At 39.1% G+C, this 15,157-nt stretch overlaps 1 protein-coding gene across 1 annotated transcript; it reads right to left on the reverse strand.

The window, feature by feature from the left end:
• Window positions 1-1,103: 1,103 nt before the first annotated feature.
• On the reverse strand, window positions 1,104-13,612 carry LOC114047274 (cathepsin L2-like). Its single transcript, XM_027868050.1, has 6 exons — window positions 13,487-13,612; window positions 12,545-12,673; window positions 9,530-9,679; window positions 8,904-9,190; window positions 1,455-1,473; window positions 1,104-1,274 (listed from the first exon to the last, which is right to left on the reverse strand). Exons 1-6 carry the CDS (start codon window positions 13,610-13,612, stop codon window positions 1,104-1,106), a joined length of 882 nt encoding a protein of 293 aa, XP_027723851.1.
• Between the last annotated feature and the right edge of the window lie 1,545 nt (window positions 13,613-15,157).

Consider the following 15,157-nt stretch of genomic DNA (forward strand, 5'->3'; position numbering starts at 1 on the left):
CAAAAGCTGAAAGTGAGAGAGCCTTCAGGGATGGTGCAGATAAGACTTATAAACTGTAACTGATTCCTGGACAATGGCAATGAGTCTGAAGCCTAGAGAGAACTGGTTAAAAGGCATTGCAGGAATTTGGTCAATGTCTTTTCCCTATATGAGTTGTTTTTAGGGCATATTTAGCATTTATCTCTGTTGAATTGAGCAGTCAACTTAAAACCTTTACAACAACAGTAGAGGTTGAAAATGTGGATCTATTACCAATCTGGATATGGGGGCAATGATGCCGAATTGTGTGGGATTATATGATCCTTTTAAGGATAAGGCAGCAATGTCTGCCCAAATGACTTAATCATCATCACTGAAAATACTAGTATCAGATATCCCACCTCCCAGAAGTCAGACCCATGACAAATTGGCACCATCTTAGAAAGGCAAAAGACTACCTCCAGAAATCTCTTGGATCTGCCTTCTAAGAAGTCTTATCTGATAATGCTTTTGGACATAGTTCTGATTGACAAGTTGCCCTTCCTTGTTCCATCTGGCACAGAGTAGCAAGTATCTCAAGGTCCCTTCTCTCATACTATCTAAGGGGCTTGATACACCCTGGAGAAATGGCTCAGGTCACCTGAAATTAGTCACTTTCTTTTCCTGTGTGATGTTTTGAGAATTCCTCATAAAGGCTTGTTCCTCCAAGATGACTTGGTGGCACACTGGATAGAGCACTGGGACTGGAGTCAGAAAAATCTGAATTCAAATATGGCCTCAGATACTTAATTTATTTTTGACCCTGGTCAAGTTATTTAATGTCTACCTGCCTTAGTTTCCTCAACTGTAAAAAACTGGGATAAATATAGCACCTCCCTCACAGGGTTGTTGTGAGAATCAGCTAATATTTACGAAGTACTTCACACAGTGCCTGGCACATACTTTTCCTCCTTCCCTATTCCTTCCTTAAAAAGTAAGAATTGGACTTCTGAGAGCCAAAATGGTAGAGTAAGTAGCAAGCTGCTATCACTCTCCTTTTGTGACCTCTTGAAAAAACAGAAAATGGTGCCCCAGAAAAATCTTGGAACAGCTGAGACAGTGGAAAGACAGGGAGAAGCAGTCTTTTAGCATGGGAAACTTGGAGGATCTCCACAAAAACACAATCCCAGGTAGGCAGTCTTTTTCCAGCAGCCAAACCTCCTCGTGCTTCCGCACAGCCCTAGGCTGGCATCTTCCAGCAGCTGAACCTCCCAATGCTTCAGTGCAGCTCTAAGTGGGTGGGTGTCCTCCAGGAGCTGAACCTCCCCTCACTTCAGCACAGCCCTGGATAAGCAGGCATGCTTTAGTAATCAGACTTGCCTGTGCTTCAGTGTAGCCCTGGGGGAAATGCAGAAAAATCCCACCTGGCCTCAGCACATACCAGACACTACCACTAGGACCCCAGCTCAGCACCAGGTAAGCTACCAGACCCCTACAGCCTCCAGCTGCCAACACCTGAGGTCTCAGGACACAAAGCCCGTGACCAGGCCCCTGGCCCCCAGCACAAGAAAATTGGGATAGTGACCCCTGTGCTCCAGCGGGAGAACTCAACATTAAAAGCCAGGAAATGTGTGAACAAGTTGAGCAAAAAACAAAAATGAATATTATCCATCGAGAGCTACTATGGTGACAGGGAAAATCAAAACACAAACTCAGAAGAGGACAACATTGTCAATACACCTACATCTGAAACCTCAAAGGAGAATATAAATTGGATGCAAGTCCAAAAAGTCTTTTTGGAAGAGCTCAAGAAGTATTTCAAAAGTCAAATTAGAGAGGTAGAAGAAAAACTGGGAAAAGAAATGAGAGATATGTAAGAGAGAGTCAACAGCTTGGGAAAGGAAGGACAAAAATTGACTGAAGAAAATAACTCCTTAAAAAATACAATTGGCCAAATGGAAAAGGAGATACAAAAATGCACTGAAGAGAAGAACACCTTAAAAAGTAGGATTGGCCAAATAGAAAAGGAGGTACAAAAGGTAACTGAAGAAAAAAATTCCTTAAAAATTAAAATTGGGCAAGTGGAAGCTAATGATTCTATGAGACATCAAGAATCAGTAAAACAAAATCAAAAGAATGAAAAAAATAGAAGAAAATGTAAAATACCTCATTGGAAAAACAACTGACCTGGAAAATAGATCCAGGAGAGATAATTTAAGAATTATTGGTCTACCTGAAAGCCATATAAAAAAAAAAAAAGAGCATAAACAGCATTGTTCATGAAATTATCAAGGAAAACTACCCTGAGGTCCTTGAACAAGAGGGTAAAATAGTTATTGAAAGAATCCACCAATCACCTCCTGAAAGAGATACCAAAAGGAAAACATGCAATATTGTAGCCAAATTCCAGAATTATCAGGTTAAGGAGAAAATACTGCAAGCAGCCAGAAAGAAACAATTTAAATATCACAGAACCACAGTCAGCATTACCCAGGATCTAGCAGCTTCTACATAAAAGGATTAGAGGTCTTGGAATACAATATTCTGGAAGGCAAAGGAGATTGGATTACAACCAAAGATCAACTACCCAACAAAATTGAACATAATCTTTCAGGAGAGGAGATTAACATTCAATGAAATAGGACACTTCCAAACCTTCCTGATGAAAAAACGAGGGCTCAACAGAAAATTTGATCTTCAAATACAAGACTCAAGAGAAGCATAGAAAGTAAACAGGAAAAAACAACAACAACATGTTATTTGATAAGGGTAAACTGTTTACATCCCTACATGGGAAGATGATACTTGTAACTCTTGAGAACTGTACAGTTATTATGACATTTAGAAGGGGTATACAAAGACAGAGGGAGCGGGTGTGAGTTGACTTTGATGTGGTGATAAAAAAAAATAATTAAGGGGTGAAAAAAAGGATTGTATTGGGAGAGAAGGAAGGGAGACAGAAAAGGGTAAATTATATCACATGAAATGGTGCAAAGACCTATCACAGAAGAAGGAAAGAAGGGAGGGAGGCAAGCATTGTTTGAACCTTATTCTCATCTGATTTGGTTCAAAGAAGGAATAACATATACACTCACTTAAGTATAGAAATCTATCTTACCCTATAGGAAGTAGGAGGGGTAAGAGAGAAAAAAAAGGTAGGGGGTGGATATAAGGGAGGGCAGATTAAGGGAGGGGGTGATCAGAAGAAAAACACTGGTGAGAAGTGAAAGAGAGAAAGGAGAGAGAAAAGCATAAAAGGGGGGAAAATAGGATGGAGAGAAAGACACACTTAGAAATCAAAACTGTGAATGTGAGTGGGATGAACTCTCCCATCAAATGGAAGCAGATAGCAGAGTGGATCAAAAACCATAATCCTCTAGTATGTTGTTTACAAGAAACATTTTTGAAGCAGAGAGATTCACACAAAATGAAGGTAAAAGGCTGGAGCAGAATATATTATGCTTCAACTAAAGTAAAAAAAAAAAGCAGGGGTAGTAATCTTGATCTCAGACAAAGCAAAAGCAAAAATAGATCTAAATAGAAGAGATAAGGAGAGAAGCTGCATCCTGCTAAAAGGTACCATAGACAATGAAGTAATATCATCACTAAACATATAGGCACCAAGTGGTATAGGCATCCACATTCTTAGAGAAGTTAAGTGAGTTACAGGAAGAAATAGACAGCAAAACTATCCTAGTAGGAGACCTCATCCTCTCCCTCTCTGAACTAGATAAATCTAACCACAAAATGAACAAGAAAGAAGTTAAGGAGGTAAATAGAATTTTTAAAAAGTTAGATATGGAAGACCTCTGGAGAAAAATGAATGGGAATAGAAAGGAAAATACCTTTTTCTCAGTGGTACATGGCAGCTATACAAAAATTGACCATGTACTAGGGCATAAAAACCTCACAATAGAATGTAGAAAGGCAGAAATATTAAATGCATCCTTTTCAGATCATGATGCAATAAAAATTACATGTAACAAAGGCCCATGGAAAGATAAACTAAAAATTAATTGGAAACTAAATAATATAATCCTAAAGAATGAGTGGGTCAAACAACAAATCATAGAAACAATCAATAACTTCATCCAAGAGAATGACAATAATGAGACAACATACCAAAACTTATGAGATGCAGTGAAATAGAATGCAGTTCTTAGGGGAAATTTTATATCTCTAAATTCTTACATGAATAAAATAAAGAAAGAGGAGATTAATGAATTGGGCATGCAACTAAAAAAGATAGAAAAAGAACAAGTTAAAAATCCCCAATTAAATACCAAATTAGAAATTCTGAAAATCAAAGGTGAGATGAATAAAATTGAAATTAAGAGAACTGTTGAACTAATAAATAAAACTAAGAGCTGGTTTTATGAAAAAAAACAGCAAAAATTAGATAAACCTCTGGTTAATTTGATTTAAAAAAAAGAAAAAAGAAAACCAAATTACCAGTATCAAAATGAGAAGGATGAATTCATCACCAATGAAGAGGAAAGTAAAACAATAATTAGGAACTATTTTGCCCAACTGTATGCCAATAAATTTGATGATCTTAGTGAAATGGATGAATATTTACAAAAATATAAATTGTCCAGATTAACAGAAGAGAAAGTAAAATACTTAAATAACCCCATCTCATGAAAAGAAATTGAACAAGCCATCAATGAACTCCCTAGGAAAAAATCTCTAGGGCCAGATGGATTTACAAGCAAATTCTATGAAACATTTAAAGAACAATTAATTCTAATACTACATAGACTATCTGGGAAAATAGGTGAAGATAGAGTCTTACCAAATTGTTTTTACAATACAAATATGGTGCTGATACCTAAACCAGGAAGGTCAAAACAGAGAAAGAAAATTATAGACTAATTTTCCTAATGAATATAGATGCAAAAATTTTAAATAAAATATTAGCAAAGAGATTACAGCAACTTATCATGAAAATAATACACTATGACCAGGTAGGATTTATACCAGCTGGTTCAATATTAGGAAAACTATCAGCATAATTGATCATATCAACAACAAAACTAACAGAAACCACATGATTATCTCAACAGATTCAGAAAAGCTTTTGACAAAATACAACACCTATTCCTATTAAAAACACTAGAGAGCATAGGAATAAATGGAGTCTTCCTTAAAATGATAAGTAGCATCAACCTAAAACCTTTAGCAAGCATCACATGTAATGGGGATAAGCTAGAAGCATTTCCAATAAGATTGGGGGTGAAACAAGGATGTCCATTATCACCACTGCTGTTCAATATGGTACTGGAAACATTTGTTTCAGCAATGAGAAGAAAAAGAAATTGATGTATTAGAATAGGCAAAGAAGAAAAAAAGCTATCCCCATTGCCTCCAAGAGCAAATGCAAAATTCTATTTGATATTTTAAGCCCTTCATAACCTAGGCCCCTCCTTCCTTTCTAGCCTTCTGATACCTTACTCCCCATTATATACTCTTTGATTTAGTGACACTGGCCTTCTTTTTGTTCCAAGAACATAATAATCCAGTTCTTGGCTCTAGTCTTGACATTTTCTCTGGCTGTACCCCATGCCTGGAACCTCTTCCTTTTCAGTTTCATCTACTGACCTCCCAACTTTCTTTAAGTCCCAACTAAAATCTCATCTTTTACTTCAAGCCTTTTCCAACTCCTCAGTTCTAATGCCTTCCCTCTAATTCTCCTAATTTTCTAATCATCCTGTTTATAGTTTGTTGGCATGTGCATGTATATATACACATACATATAAATGTATATATGTGTGTGTATATGTATATGATATCATTTCTCTATTTGATTGTACGTTTCTTGAGGGCAGGGACTATCTTTTGCTTCTGTTTGAATTCCCAGGGCTTGGCACCTACCTGACATATAGATTGATTTCTAAATAAATAATCAATTATTTTTCTGTTATTCTTTCTGGTTTTCATTCTATTCTCTGGATTAAAAAAAATCTTCAATGAGTCTCTTTTCTTTAACTTTTCTTTTTCCTCTTTTTCCCCTTAACCAGTAACTTTCTCTGCTTCCCACCCCTGCCAGACTTGAAACAAAGAAAAGTTTTGTGAAAGTATGCATGGTCAAGGAAAGCAAATTCCCATGTTGGGTGTTTCAGAAAGTGTATGCTCTTATTCTGCATTCTGAGTCCATCTTCTCATCTTAATAAGAAATAGATACAACAATGAACACAACAAAGACAGAAAAAAGAGCTAGATTATCTAAAGCATACACAGAGGAAATCTGATGCAAGTGAGAAAATTTTAGGGCATTGAGCTATTAATTCACGAGTTATCTGTTGTTACCAGAGGCAAGGAAAAACAGATTTGGGGCCTTTCTAATACCTAAAAAAACAACAACTATGGGCAGGACTTAGTATTGTTTAATTTGATATTGTTAGAGAAGTTCCATTGTTCAGTTTCATGGTTGTGATGAGAGAGACAAAGATGACAGGACAGAGAGGAGGGTAAATGACATTTATGTGAGAGAGACTGAGGTGCAATCAGTGGTAAAAGGAATATTCTAGACACAAAGGAAACTGGGCAACTTTTAGCAGATAGAAAGGGCCTGGATGAAATAGAGAAGGTCACTGGTAGTGGGATATGGGCTATTCCCACTTATGGAGTAGGACTCTTGTCTTGGTGATACAAGGTTATATTGGAGTACTGATAAGTTGTCTAGATTTCAATGATGCTAATCTTCTGGCTTCCATTTAGAAATACTGAGGATATTGTGGTCCCCTATTGGCTCCCAGCAGTGATAGAGTTAAATTTTACTCTGTGTCCTGGGGATATTTTTGGGAAGAAGCATCCTTCTTAAACTGTCTCTTTTTCCTGAAGGATAGATGAGATACTGTGATAAATAATGAACCTAAAGGTATCTCAAGAAGAGCAGTAATGCCCTCTCTCCAAGATGAACTCTCAATTTTCATCTGCCAGACATCTATCAGTCAATGCACAGAGAAAAGAAAATCCCCAGTGCTCCTCAAAATATTCACTTTATGACATGGAATTTTAGCATAACCAGCTAACATCTGGGTCCAACATTTGTGGCAAACCAATATCCTGCAGTTATGAAAGTGCATTGTTATGATGGCAAGACTTGGTCTTAGATGTTGGAGTCTCATGTCACTGTTTAGTGCTTATAGAAGAGAATTTCTCCTTCTGTGAGCCCAAAGCTCCAACTACAGATAATGATCTCTCCATTGGGTTACAGAATGGGATAGGTGGCCTGGGTCGCAATACCACAGTGGTTGTTTCTGTCCTTCGCAAGATACATGTAGCCTCTGTCGCCCCATGTCACACCAAAACTGAAAGGGAACAGAGCTGGATGAGTGCATAAATAACTGTAAAGGGAGTCAACTTTAGTATTGTAAGTTGATTATTTTCATTCTCTATCTTCATTCTTGGGACTATAAAAATGAATCCAAAGGGCCCATATAAAGACTGGGATTTGAAGAAATCATGAGGCACATGGAAGATAGGAAATTGGCTCAATATTTAAACTGCAACTATGGCAGAGGAAACTGAAATTTAGTATGAAGACTCAGAGAGAATCAATTCCTTGTTGATCAGTACAGCAAGTGGAGAAAAGCCAGCTTTGTCAAGGAGATATGAAACTCTCCCTCACATGGACAGGCTTGAGAAGAAAAATCCAAATGAGGGTCCAGGTTGTTAAATCTAGGCAAACTCCACTGAGTAAAAGAGCCCACATAGCCTCTCCCTCTTTCACAAGGAACATCTTACACCTTTGTCACATTCCATCATCCATTCCCTATGTTTAAGAATCCAGTATTTCTTCCCTCCATATTGATTTTCTTCAAATCCATTCACTACATATCCATATGCTCCTTCTGATTCAATCACTATATTTTCAGTTTCTTCTTCTTCTCTATATCCAAGCAACATGGTTCAAGTCATTTTCATTGCAATATGGATCAATGTGAAATCCTAGAGAATGCAAGAAAAAAGCTCTTTGGGTGAGTTAGGTAACTCAGTGAAATGAGCACCAGGCCTGGGAGGACCCAAGCACAAACAGACACTTCCTAGCTGTGTGACCTTGAGCAAGTGACTTAACCCCTGTTTGCCTCAGTTCCCTCATCTAATATGAGAATGATAATAGTATTTATCTCCCAGAGTTTTTCCAAGAATCAAATGAAAGATAATATTTGTAAAAAGCACTTAGCACAGAGCCTGGAACATAGTAGGCACTACGTAAATGTGATTATTATTAAGCTCAGTCTGACACATTGGGGCATTTATTTTTTTGACATCATATCTGACTGACACCATATTTGGCTGACCCCAAACCTCTTCGATAAAGATAGAAGGCCCTCATTGCATGTATTGTTACAGTCACTGGCCCCACAGTTGCCACAGCCTTCATTAGAGTTCTTCATCTCCCTTGGGAAGGATCACATAATTTCTCATTCTAAGAACCGGACATAGACATCTCTGACAGCAATACCAATTTTTCTGGAAAAGATAGTCAAGTGGAGGAAGTCAGCAGAGGTTTGGAAAGGGAAGACACTAACTAGGAATCTGAGAAACCTCAGTGTTGAGTCAAATTTTTATAGATAGACGATTATGATCCTGCTGTCATAACCTGTATATTAGGTTTCAGGAATCTCTGCTTAAGGGTTCCTAGTTGTCGTCTCCTTAGAAAAGCAAAATTATAAGACAAGCTATTTATTAGAGGGACTTCCTAAATTATTCATCAGTTTACTTCAAACTTGTATGGATTTTGTAAAAAATAATGCCATCAACACAATCTTTGTCAAATTCTCTTCAGGTATTTTTTTTTTTTGTTATTGTTGTTGCAGTCACATGCCATAGGAGTATACTTGAGTATAGAAAGTATTCCCTTCATAAACCTTTTTATTGGTTTCATGAGTAACTTGGTCCCCTTGGTCTTATCTGCAAGGCGGAGGACCTGAGTTTACCTTTCCCCAGTCTTGGCAAAATTGGCCAGCCCACTCTCAAGGATGTCAATGCAGAGTGTTTCTTCATTTACCTTTTCCATATATGGGTAGCAGGACTCAGTTGTTATGTCCCCATTTTGTATAATATATCTATAGGTTTCAAGGATATATCCCCCAGTACAGTTGCCAGCACCAGAACAGTCAAGTAGTTGCTGGGTACTCAGTTGCACAAGTCTTACTGTTTTCCGGAAGAACTGACCTTCCAGAGCTCCAGTTACAGAGTATGCCCAGCAGGAGTTACAGTCCCCCTGAAAGATAAGAGAGCAACTAATTGATCATTGTACTCAAACTGCCACAGTGCTTAATTAGTGCAAGACTTTCAACTTAACAGGACTGATCAATATTTGTTGGAAGAACAAGAGAATTCATGGGAGGCAAGGAAAGATCTTGTAAGAGTTCTGGTTTTGCTGTCACCTAAGAAGGATTCCCTTGGTTTATGTTCCATGCTTGCTCATTTACTGTGAAGGTGGCATGGCCAATACCCTGCACCCAAATGGTCAGTCACTCAAATTCTCACTATTTTCTTGCCCAAATTCTTGCAGGATAAATGCAAACCCCAAAGAGTAACATAAAATGAGGGATAACACCTGGTCTGCAACAGGGGTCACAAAGCCATGCTCCCTCCAGTCCAGTGATCTGGGAATGTCAGAGTAAGTTGAAAAAAACTGGGCTGCAGTATCTCTCCTTTCCCTCAGTGATATGGAAGGGTTCAGCATTTTCTTGAATTCCTCTCCAGTCTGAAAGAATGGCAAGCTATCTTATGTGGGACACAGAATCAGTGTTCCTTTTTTTAGAGAAAGGTAATTGTTTCTGATGACACAGTTTCCCTGGCCACACTTTCCAGTACTGATTGCACTTTCATTTATTCCCCTTGGCTCGTTGGTTGAGGTGGGAGAGTTAGAATACTCTTTGCTCTCCACTGTTAATTCTCCATTCCCATTCCTCCTTCACTTGGCAATCTCTCTTCCTTTGAGGTTTCTGTTATCTTATCTACTACCCAATCAAAATTCTGGTAACTGTTGTCTATAGACCCCAACCCCCAGGTCACTCTCCTTCCTTCCTCAATAGGTTTGATGCCTGGCTTACAGTTGTTCTCTCCTCCCCAAGTCCTACCCTCATACAAGGGGAATCCAATGTACATACTGACGCTCCCTCAAAGTCTTTAACTTCCCACTTCCTCAGCCTATTCACCTTCCATGAGTTGCTCCTCCATCCCACATCAGCCACACACAAAGATGGTCATAGCCTCAGTTTTGCCATCTCCAACAAATATGTTCAAGAATTCTGAAATCCTTTTATCCAAACATAATCTATTGACTTTTCACCTCTTTCTCTGCTTTCCCTTATATAACCCTGTTGTTTATTCTCACCATGACCTCCAATCCCTTCACCTCTCAGTTCTCTTCCACATCATCTCCTTTGCACTGACTACTCTCTCTTCTCCTCCTCTTCTGGACCCTTGGTGAAGCAATTCAACTCCACATTGTCCTCCTCTTTTGGAGACATCATTTCACTGATTACACCCAGTCAAGCCTCAGCTTGAATCACTCCTGCCATTCATCCCTTTCCCTCCTTCCTATTTGCTGCTGAATGAAGGTAGAGAAAATCACACAACCATCCCAACTGGGTCCACCATAAATTATGTTGTATAACCTCCCCTGGGCACTCACTGCTGCTAGGCAATCCCTTATTAACTCACTATCCCACTTTACACGGTGGCTCCTCCAAACCTTTTCATCTCTCCTCAAACCTCTCATTGTTCCCTTTCCCTCCATTACCTCATTGGGGAACCTTGCCTCATATTTTATAGAAAAAAATACTCGTCTCCTATCACTGAGATGCCTTCTGCCGCTTTTTCCTGCTTGATCCTTGTTTCATATAATCAAGTGGCCTTACTCCTTACCACGGCTAACCCCTCTACTTGTTCAAATAATCCCATTCCACCCGATCTCTTCCAACATATTGCCGGCTCTGTCATCCCCACTCTTAGAATTTTTTCAATCTCTCCCTGCCTACTGGCTCATTTCTGACTGCCTACAAACATACCTATGTCTCTCCTATCCTTAAAAAATCTTCACTTGATCCTTGCATTGCTGCTAAGTATCATCTTATTTCTCTTCAGTCCTTACCAAAATTCCTCAAAAAAGTTATCTTCAATAGGTGCCTCCACTTTCTCTCCTCTCTTCTTAACCCCTTACAGTCTGGCTTCCCAATTTATTATACTACCCAAACTGCTCTCTCCAAAATTACTAATGATCTCTTCATTGCCAAATCCAATATCTTTTTCTTTATCTTCATTCACCTTTACTTCTCTGCAGTCTTTGACACTGTTGATCACTCTCTCCTCTGTAGTATTCTCCTCTCTTTAGGTTTTCGGAACACAATTCACTCCTGGTTTTTCCTCTACCTATCTGGCCATGCCTCTATCTTCTTTGCTGTATCCTTCTCCAGATCAAGCCCTCTTTCCCTATGTATCTCTCAGCCCCCTGTCCTGGGCCCTCTTTTCCCTCTAAACTATTTCAATTGGTGATCTCATCAGGTCCCATGGATTTAAATAAAATTTCTATGCTGATGATTCTGAAATATATCTTTCCTGTCCTTCCAGTGACTCTGCTGACCTCCAATTTCCCATCTCCAACTGCCTTTCAGACAGTTCGAACTAGACATCGAAAACTCAAACTGTCCAAAACAGAACTCATTTCATTTCCCCCTAAACCCTCCTCTCCTCCTAAATTTCCAATTACTGTAGCAGAAAACACTATCCTTTCAGTCCTTCAGGCTTACACCTAGGAGTCATCCTGCATTTCTCAACATCTATCACTTCCCATATCCAAACATTTGCTAAGGGTTAAGATTTTATCCCTGCAGTATCTCTCAAATATGCCCCCTTCTTTCCACTGACACTACCACTTCCCTGGTATGGGCCCTCATCACCTCATGCCTGGACTATTGCCATAGCCTCCTGGTGGCTCTGCCTGCCTCAGGTCTCTGCCAATCCATCCCCTATTAAGGTGATTTTTCTAAAGTACAGGTCTGATCATATCAGCCTCTATTAAATAAACTCTGGTGTGTATCTATTGCCTCTAGGAACAAATACAATATGCTCCCTTTGGCCTTCAGAGATCTTCATAACCTAGCCCCTTCCTTCCTTTCCAAGCTTCTGTTATGCTACTCCCTATGAGGTGTTCTTTGATCCAGTAACAATGGCCATCTGTTTGTTCTATGAACTAGCCACTCCATCTCTCAGCTCCAGACTTTTTTTCAGATTGTCTCTCTTGCCTCTAATGCTCCCTCCTCTATTCCAACTTGACTACTGACCTCCTTGCCTTCCTCTAAGTCCCAACTAAAGTCCCACCTTCTACAGGAAGCCTTTCTTTACCTCTCTTAATTCCAGTGCTTTCCCTCTTTTAATTATTTCCTATATATTCTGTATGTAACTTGCTTTGTATAAATTTGTTTGCATGTTGTCTCCCCCATTAGACTGCAAACTCTTGGAAGGCAGGGACTATCTATTGTCTTTTTGTATCCCCAGTTCTTAACACAGTGCCTGGCACATAGTAGGTGTTTGATAAATGGTTATTAAATTAATGAATTTACCATACACTTATCATGTCCCCATAAGCATTCATCCCTAGGTAGTAGGTCAGCTTCCCCTCCTTATGCAGGAGGTTCTGCTCATTAATGAACTTCAGGTTCTCCTCCCATACATTTCTCCTAAAAGAATCCTCCTTCTATGAGAAAATTTAGAACAATAGGCAGTAATGTTAACAGAGGGATAGCCACGAACTCTCTTTGCCCTAGAGTTCTGAGTGCCCAATCTCATTGTCTAGACCCTAAACTCTTAAAGCATGGGCATGTCTCATTGGGAACATAAATTGCCTCTTCAACAGCAAGCCAAAGTTTAGTAACCTTAAAGTGGTCTCTATTTCCTTGCCATATATAATTCTGAAATATGGAATTGGCAACCTTACCCAGGAGGGACCTCAGGGGTCATCTAATCCAAACCATACCTAAGTGGTAGTCTTCTCTAAAATCTTTTTGAAGACATGTCTTTCCCTTTGAGGTCCTTGGCCAACTTAATACATACCATGGCAGCCTAAGCCACTTAGGGACAGCTCAACTTGGTAGTCAGTTTCTCCTTATTATTGAGTCAAGATCCACACATTCCAAGCTTTTCTCTGAAGGCTTCCTTGTGCAGAAAAGTAAACTAAGTTGGATAGCTTTCCCACACGGATATGCACTAGAAGTCACATATGATAGTCATAGGTGTTACTCTTCTGACTTCAGCCCTTCAAGTGATTTCAAGTAAAGAGAATGTGTCAGGGTTTTAAAGTCTTTCAGCTTGATGGTAGCAGCCATGTTATGGCCAAATCTCATTCTATCAATGTGATTTCTCCAATTGGTTACCAAAAATTGACTTAATACTTAAAGTGGGAGGTCTCACTGTGGCAGAGTTCAAGGAACTATACCCTCACTCAGATTTTTGAGGTATGCACATTCCCATCCATTACCCAGAAGGCTGTCACAAAAGAGATATCACCTACCTCAGTATAGTTCTTTTCATATGTGTACTTAAACAGTTCCCATTTGGTGTCCAGCTCTGAGTTTCTTGTGGGAAAACAATATGAAAGTGCCCAACAAAGGGAAACTAGACAGAGAAATAGTCTCATGGTGGTTACCTTTTGCTACTTATGAAGTTTTCAAAGACTCTTCTTTCTGCTGGAACCCATTTAAAAAACATTCACAAAGTTTTTATACAAATGTCTTACCTCACCTTTACAATATACAAAAACCTCTTTGCCCCTTCACGCTCCTGTCCAATATCTTTGGATAATTGAATGAATGATAAGGCCACTCATTCCAATTTTTTGTTCACATAGAGGTCAAAGTAGTTGAGAGAGTGAAGTTAGAATGAAAAGTGGAGGTTATGTTGGTGGTCAATGCTTCCTAAGTGCCTAGTCGCCCTTCCCCTCATTCCTCACTCTGTCTTCCATTTCTAGGCTTATGTGATGCCAGTATTCCAAGATTTTTACTTCTTTCAAAATCTGAATCTTTATATATAATTTCTTTAAATTCTAATCTCTTATATACAAAGATTGTTACTGAATGATACCAAGCATGGGCAGCAACAGCTTGGAGTTCACGTTCATCTCTCCCATGTGAAACCCTTTACAAAATACATGGCACATTTCTTCTGCTCTTTGTTTTTACCTATGCACCCAGATATTACCCCACTGCTAAGAGAAGGCCCAAAGCTACCCTATAATTCACCTGGCAAAAGAAGTTGCAGCCACAAGGGAGAGGAGAGGAAGGTTCTTCACCAATGCTGAGAAATCTGACCTTCTCACATCCCTAGAACTCTATTTATGCTCCGACTTTGGGTTTAGCTCCTTGCCTTTTCCTCATCCAGTATTTATACCTTGTCTTCAGCCTAACTAGCCTCAAGATTGAATATCCTGTAGAAAGATCACAATTTACTTAATCTTCAGTGCCTGAGGCATTAGGGAGGGGCTGAAAACCAGATCAATATATCTTTGACAAGCCTTAAGCCATTTTGGATGAAATTACTGATTGATGAATTATTGACTGAAATTATGCACATTCGTAGGTGAGTGGCATAGGACGTCCAAAGAGAGCATGAGGTATAATCTCTTCTTAAAATCAAGCTACTTGAGGTTCAGGTGCTTCTGTCCCAGAAGTTTGCAGTCTTAGATAGGGGCCCCCTCAGCAGTGGCCCATACTGTTTTTCTCCCCTCCCCTTAGTCATTCTTGAATAATTGAGAATTATACCCCTGCCCTTTTGTGACAGACAAGCTGTAGGTGCCCTTTATTTTAGAGAAAGTAGTAGGCCAGGAATAGAATGGAAAGATCCTTTGATGACAGGAGGGCCCCCATCCAGGGCAGCTATCAGCCAGTTAAGGAGAGGTTCTTGGCCACTTTGAACATATCCCTTCTATAAGAAAAGATGCAATGATAGCAAGCCAAATAATGAAAGTTCACTTCTAACTTATATTAATGAGTTTCCCAACTTGCAATAATTACTGTATTGCGAGAATGAGAAAATTATGGAAACACTGAGTATAGAAATACTTGAATGGGCTTCAAAGTATATTGATCAAGGCAGCCTTGTGCTTGGAGGAAACAGCATTAAATTAATTATCAAGAGAGGTCTACGTCAGGAGTCATGAAAATAGGAGAGTAAAGAAAGCATTTAC

The sequence above is a fragment of the Vombatus ursinus genome, unplaced genomic scaffold (assembly GCF_900497805.2).
Source record: "Vombatus ursinus unplaced genomic scaffold, bare-nosed wombat genome assembly UNPS02014786.1, whole genome shotgun sequence".
In the NCBI taxonomy this organism is placed as follows: domain Eukaryota; kingdom Metazoa; phylum Chordata; class Mammalia; order Diprotodontia; family Vombatidae; genus Vombatus; species Vombatus ursinus.

Excerpts from the sequence above, each read along its gene's own strand:
- LOC114047274 (XM_027868050.1), bottom strand. The coding sequence starts at position 13,612 with ATGAGACTATTTCTCTGTCTAGTTTCCCTTTGTTGGGCACTTTCATAT. Across the intron at positions 12,674-13,486 it reads ATGAAAAGAACTATACTGAG|AAGGAGGATTCTTTTAGGAG; the intron begins GTAGGTGATATC and ends ATTTTCTCATAG. Across the intron at positions 9,191-9,529 it reads TGACCCCTGTTGCAGACCAG|GGGGACTGTAACTCCTGCTG; the intron begins GTGTTATCCCTC and ends CTTATCTTTCAG.